Here is a 7,500-nt window from a genome sequence, read left to right as displayed (position 1 = left end):
ATAGCCGAGGCAGCCGTGCGGTGTAGTTTTCATTGAATCTGTTTCCATCGCACTGACAGCAGCATCAGCAGCAGGAAAGCCAGGAGCCAAGTGTGTGGACTCCGCCTAGCCCCAGCCAAGCTTCAAACCCTTAACCTACCGGCAGAGGCGTTTCACGGCAATCACTCTACATTATGCAAGGACCACTGCCAAATATCAGGTTGGTTAGTATGAAATGCAATAAGTAGGGGCAAAAACTGGAGGAAAAATAATAATAAAAGTCAGAATAACAGGTGTATACAAAGAAGTCGGAGGATGTATGTCAGTGCATATGGCTTGGTCTGTTTGCAAGAGCTGTTTGTCATTTGGTGGACTTCATTGTGAATGAGGGGATTTAAGCTATTTTAAATAAGCCAGGAGATAAGGAGGGCAAAAAATGTCTGCTTCGGTAGGGCCCCGCGGCCCTCGCCCAACCACCGCGCCTCTTCCAATGCAAGAGATGCCCGATATGAGCCATCTGACGGAGGAAGAACGCAAAATTATAATGGCAGTGATGGCCAGACAAAAAGAAGAGGAGGAAAAGGAGGATGCCATGCTAAAGTAAGAAAATGGTAGTTTTGATTTGTATTTCAAGTGTTGAACAGCTTTTTATTCATTTTACCTGAGATTGGAGTCCGCCATCACCAAATCACAGTCGTTATGTGTTCATAATTCTGTCCATATAAGTTGTCATTTAAAAAAAAAAAGACAGCATGCTTGAAACTGTGCCTAATGTGTACATTTTAGAGCCTAAGATCAAGATGTTTATAAAAAGGTAGATGTCTTGGGGTAATTGTGCATTCGTTCTGCTGCTTGCTTCTTTTCTTGTTTTTATTGCCATATGTGAAATTAGTCCGGTTGTTGACACCTAGTAACGGTCATAAAAGTATTATGATTTGCATGCAGTCTCTTTTCTTCATTGCAACGACTGTATATTCTGTATATAATATCGGTGATAAGGGTGGTGGTGTTCATGTGTGGCTTGCATGGGTATAGTGCTGCTTTCATAGAGAAATAAAGAACGATTCAGGCCAGCTAAATCCTGATGTAAGTCTTAGGATCTAGAAGGTATCAACGCGGAGACATCCTATTTGACTTACAGGCTTAATGTAATGTGACTGTCTTTGATAATGCGACAGAATTCATGGCTATTGATAGGTTTAATAATGTGCCATGGCAATAAATGTAGGCATTTTCAGTTGTGTGTGACACTTCTTATAAAATCCTGTTTTCAAAACGGATTGTTTTTGTTAACATTTTCATTTCAAAATAGAAATGGGGCTTAATTTTATTCTTGCAGTTATTGTGAAAAGCAGCAGCATATTCATTACTAACACTGGTTACTGATCAGGAGACCATACATGGGGAAGGAAGTTTTATGGTGATGCTCTGAAGTGTTTTCATGGCATTTTAGGTTTGCTGCATTCTTTAAAGGACAGTTATTTATATTCAGAAATATTGGAAGCTGGGTGAAACACATTTATGTGCATAATTCTTATAACAATGGTATTTAATGTATGGATTTTTGTTTCACAGTGGAGTATGGGTGTGGTTAGCATTCCAGTTAGTCTGATCAGTGTCATCCAGACATTTTGGAATACATTTAATCAACTACATCTGTTGCTTAACAACTGAAAATAAGGCACTTTATGGAAATACACAGTATCAAAGGTTTCTAGTTACATCCACTGAGGTTTATAATAGGTCTTCACCTGTGTGTTTAAAGGCCTGGTTCTCCTTTATCTGACGTAAATATAGGCTGAGGTACTGACTTGAGATGTCAAGGATGTAACCTCCTGTACAATATACTGTCATGAAAAGCCATGAGCAAACAGAAAACCACTGATCAGCACTGCTTCAGAAATGAAACAAACACATTAATGATTTTTATTAAGAGGAAGATTGTCTGGCCGATTCATCCCTTTAGTAATTTTATTTTTGTAACTATACTTTCATTTAATTAAGTTTGCTTTCTCTTTCTCCTTCATTTTAGCCATGCTTATTCAAAGTAGCTAGAAACCATATGGTTCTGGAGCCTTTGAGAACATATATATATATATATATATATATATATATATTTACATATTTTAAATCCTAGTACAGAAAGCAGGATTATGGGGCAAACTAGTGGTCCACTTACCAGTGTTATCTGTTGTAATATAATGATTTGTTTATTCACTCACTGGCATTATCTATTGTAATACAAGCTTTGGTTATTTACGTACCAGCGTTATCTATTGTAATATGCTTTGGTTATAAGCATTAGTGATATCCATAATGTAGTTTAGTAGATGTGACAATTGCTAGAACACTTCACTGCATACAGACTACATCATCTGTTACAACAGCCAGGGAACCTTTTTTTCCTTCTTAGAATTTTTGACAGCATAATTTTACACTTTATCAGAGCTATACTCTATCCAAAAAGGTAAAACAACTATAAAATATACCATATTATCAAAGATCTGTGTTGACTAATACCAACCAAAGAAATGTATACAGTCCAGAATACATGGGAATAGTGTGACAACCTGTTTCCACATAGGGGGGAACTTGTGACGATGACACAGACATGCCATGACCTTTTCACAGTCAGTACACTTACTGAACCTCACTTGTATTGGGCAGCATACATTTGTATTAATCTGGATTTGCACAGAGGAAAATATTTTGTAGGGTTGCTAGTAATTTGGTGACATAGTAGTTCTGTGTAATGAAGGCTAATTACAACTGAACAATTAGCGTCTCTCATACCTGAGTGACTTTACTTATAAACTGTGTGCCTGTCTATGTATGTAAGTGTTTATATCTGTTAACAGTAAACCATAGCGTGCTGCATATTAACAGTGTGAGTACATGCATGATTAGACTCATGATAAGACACAAGTTTGATGGACATTTCTAAAAGTCTACATATAGAAATATCTAGAGCTAGTGAAGTAATTTCATTCAACTAAAAATGTAAAGTATTTTTTTTCACTTTTATATTACTTAGTGTATATATAATATGCCCACACACACACACACACACACACATATATATATATATATATATGCATGTGTGTGTGTGTGTGTGTGTATATATATATATATATATATATATGCATGTGTGTATATATATATATATATATATATATATATATATATGTGTGTGTGTGTATATATATATATATATATATATATATATGTGTGTGTGTGTGTATATATATATATATATATATATATATATATGTGTGTGTGTGTATATATATATATATATATATATATATATATGTGTGTGTGTGTGTGTGTGTATATATATATATATATATATATATATGTGTGTGTGTGTATATATATATATATATATATATATATATATATGTGTGTGTGTGTGTGTGTGTGTGTGTATATATATATATATATATATATATATATATGTATATATATGTATATATATATATATATATATATATATATATATATATATATATATATATATATATATATATATATATATACATATATATATATATATAGAGAGAGAGATAGATAAAAGTTGGCATGATGGTTACAGTGTTTACCTTACAAACATAAGGTGCAGGGTTTGATTTTTACATGGAGTAATTGGCTAGGCTTAAAATGGCCCACATGGGCAATTAGCCTAGTATTAATTTATGAAATTATATAGATATATATATAGATATGCACTTGTATATATTTGAAAATGGCATCTTTCTGTCTGTTGTAACAGATGATGTAGTCTCCTCTAACACTTATTACAGTGGAAATTTGTAGCTGGCCGACCACATTTTTATTCTTTCAGAAAAAGATAAAAAATATATATTATAGTATTCCTTAGAATAAATTCCTTTTGCACGTGATAATGGCAAAGTAGTGAAGTGCCTGTCGGAAAGGGGCAGCCATTCAGATGGCTGACAACTAAACTTGAGCATCATTAGACTATTGTAGTCTTTCAAAGTATGGGACAATTGACAGGGTATTTTGCAGTACAACACACAGCAGTGTGGGTAGGGTTTCTTAGAATTTGGGCATAAACAACACAGCTTGTCTTCTGTGTATATGTTACATGACTGCAGGTATCCCAAAATCTGCGGGCAGTCTAATAAAAACCAAACAATCTGGCTGAACAGTGGGGCATGCAGTATACCTAAATGAAGTCAGTGTACAAAACAACTGTAGAACAAAAATAAATGTATTAAGTCTAGTAACACATGCTGGATTGTGTGATGACCAGATACTACCATAACACTGAAGCTTGAAAACATTCACCTGTTGAGCCTATGTATCACAACACCCTGATTTTTCATTAATGTAGGTTTAATCTCTCTTTTTCTCACTCACAAGCATGCTAACACACAGTCAGCTTTATCACGCCCAGAAAAACATGCTCAAGAAAGTTCTGTGCAGTTGCTGAAGAGTGGTATGTAAAGTAAACAGTGTCTCTCTGTACTCTTTATATTTTAGTAACTGTGGCACTTGGTCCCAACAGATATCAAAGTATCCCATCTACAATTTAAATTCTAAACATACCTAAGATCAAAATGGCCCTACACTTGTAAACAACACGTAACTAATTTCCCCTTCTTATTCAAAATCTTATCCTATATATAGTTTAAATTCAGTAAAAGCACACACATATCCAGAATGGTCCTGCCTTCTGCCTGTCTTATGCAGGAAAACCAAGCAAATATAAAAATCTTCATCTTTTATTGTAATAAACTTCTGGCTACAGGTCTCAAATGAATTTTAACCTTCTGGATAAAATGTGTTTTTCTCATTTGATGTTTGTATACCATAATTCAAGCATAACTATATATACATGGTGAAATAATGCCAAATGTTCTATAGATGTGTTTGTGGTTAGCATACTGTATATGCTATGTAGTGTATGTAACACAGAAGTCACCTGTTAAATTAGAGCTACATCAGTGTTATATTGTTTAGTTTTATTGATAACTTACTGCATTTTTAAATGAATGCAGGGTGGATCTTTTCTTTCTGGGGCCTTATATGTATATGTGTGTGTATATATATATATATCTTTTCTTTCTGGGGCCTTATATGTATATGTGTGTGTGTATATATATATATATATATATATATATATATATCTATATATATATATATATATATATATATATATATATATATATATATATATATATATATATATATATATATATATATATATATGTACATATATATATATATATATATATATATATATATATATATATATATATATATATATATATATATGTACATATATATATATATATATGTATATATATATATATATTTACACACACACACACACACACACACACACACACACACGTGTGTGTGTGTGTACACCTCTCAGTTAACCAGCACCCATGGGGATTGGTAGATGCCAGATAACTGTAGTCTCTGGTTGCTTGAGAGTTACTATTAAAAATAGGCCTGACTAATATTATGCCCAATACTATTTGTTTGGTTTGACTTGTTCTCAGGTTAGGAACAAAGAAAATTTATTTCTGTCTTCCTTTTTAAAACTCTAAAAATTGTAACGTATATCTCTGTGGGGGACAAAGTGCAACACATGAAAATTGTACTGTATTTCTTTGATTATTTATTTATTTTTTTTAGCTTGTTGATTGAGAGTACCAGTGGCTTGAGTTCCGGTTAATTGAGAATTTACTGCATATATATATGTATGTGTATATATATATATATATATATATATATATATATATATATATATATATGGGTCCATTGAGTGTCTGGTTTACAGTATACAGGAGTAAATTAATTTTATAGACATGAAAAAAGATACTATTACGACAGTAATATAATGCAGTAAGCTCTGTATCGATAGCCAAATGGCCATCCTGTTGTTTTTGAGTTGACAGTGAAATTCCATAGTAACAATGTTAATGGATTATTCTAGGAAGTACTGGAAACTTCAGTTATTAAATTGTGGTCCTTCTCCATATGGAGTAAGATTTTAGCAGAGTCCTTGAGACAAAAGGTTTCCTTTTTTAGTATATGTGACGAGTTAGAAATGGTTGACTAGGTACAGGCATAAAAATAAGTATTTGGAATGTAACTTCTGGAATTTTGTTGAAGGGAGCTCACATTAATAAATATTTATGTTACATTTTCACTCCAGTTCTGAGAAGCATTTGGACAATGAAAATAGCTGTCACTGTTTATTCTCAACAATGTTGCAGTTTTCATTTTATACCGTGCTTGCACTGATTGGTCACAAGACAGAAACGATAGCCTGCTTGACCTAGTATAGAAAGTATAGGTTTTCTCATAAGGCAGGGAAACTAGATACACAACTATGCGTAGTCATGTGTTCTTCTATGAAGGATACTGCCTGTTGTGTAACACTCTTTTTGAGATAGTTTATTTGCTGCCTTGCTTTGTTTTGTTGGTGAAAATAGTATTTTTTGTAGAGATGAAAGTACTTGACATAATCTTTTTTACCTCTTCAGAAATGTGGAGACAGTATTCATTTTACCGCTAGAGTCGACTTATTTGCTCCCTTGTCTGATAGATTGGAACTAATCTGATTACCACTCATGAGACTGAAGTCATGTCTTATTTCCCCTCCTTTCTGCATCTTAATGTGGTGTCTTGAAACTTCTCCTCCCACCCTGCACTTCATGGATCAGAACCCCATCAGGCCCTTTTGCTCTCTCTATTTCTTTCCGTTAATGCACTGCCTCTTTCCTTACCCTAAATAGTGTTTCTCCTTCTCTTATGTATCTCCTGCCTGTTGTTGCTTCTCCTTAATTACATATATATTTATTTAGGCCTCTCCTTAATTACATATATATTTATTTAGGCCTCACTTTTTCTGTTTTATTCTGCTTCTCCTATATGTATTTATCAGGAATGTGATTTAGTCACTTTTCTTAGCACGTATAAATTCTGCTGTATTTGTGATTAGTTAATTTAGGTTTTCTGTATCTGTTGTACAGATTATTAATTAATATAAGTATTTACTAAATTGCTGCATGCACATGTAAATTATGATTTGTCCAGTTCTGTTGCTCTGTACTGGAGAGTTTATTTTTGTGATACTGTGCATCGTAAGTTGTAGTTTGAATGTAGGGACTTTTTTCAGACATATGTATTTATTATTGATAATTTTAGCAAAAGCAAAGTGACTAAATATAATATTAGCAGGAAGTTTTACGTTGTATATCTTGTACTGCACATGTTATATTGCAACATTTATGTATGGGGAATTTAAGTAAGCAAGGAAGTAAATCTGGTACAAATGTACATGATAAAATGCTGCATTTTATTCAAAGCTGTGCATTGCAGTGTAGTAACATCATTAAAATCACATGAGTAGAAGAGTAAAATCTACAGACAGGCATGAAACAATTTCCTGGAAGCCTTGTTGTGTTTTTGCTTTCAGATTCAGGCAAAATGTAATATGACATATTAGAAATCGATCATGAGTAAAAAGAGTTTATCTAA

The 7,500-nt window shown here is 33.0% G+C and overlaps 1 protein-coding gene across 19 annotated transcripts in view; it reads left to right on the top strand.

The window, feature by feature from the left end:
• The window catches only part of LOC122806573 (regulating synaptic membrane exocytosis protein 1-like), a 3,343,889-nt gene that overhangs the window by 52 nt on the left and 3,336,337 nt on the right, over nt 1–7,500 (top strand). For 18 of the 19 annotated variants that reach the window (XM_044077123.1, XM_044077214.1, XM_044077165.1 and 15 more), the window contains exon 1: nt 1–579. This exon is cut by the window's left edge. In XM_044077123.1, coding sequence (XP_043933058.1) covers nt 416–579 — 164 coding nt within the window. In that variant the 5' untranslated portion in view covers nt 1–415. The remainder of the gene's footprint in view (nt 580–7,500) is intronic. The other variant, XM_044077190.1, reaches the window with a different exon arrangement.

Source organism: Protopterus annectens, chromosome 1.part1 (genome assembly GCF_019279795.1).
Source record: "Protopterus annectens isolate FY-2018-M chromosome 1.part1, PAN1.0, whole genome shotgun sequence".
NCBI lineage: Eukaryota > Metazoa > Chordata > Ceratodontiformes > Protopteridae > Protopterus > Protopterus annectens.
Note: the sequence above shows the minus strand (reverse complement) of the source record. Positions and strands in the feature narration are given on the sequence as shown.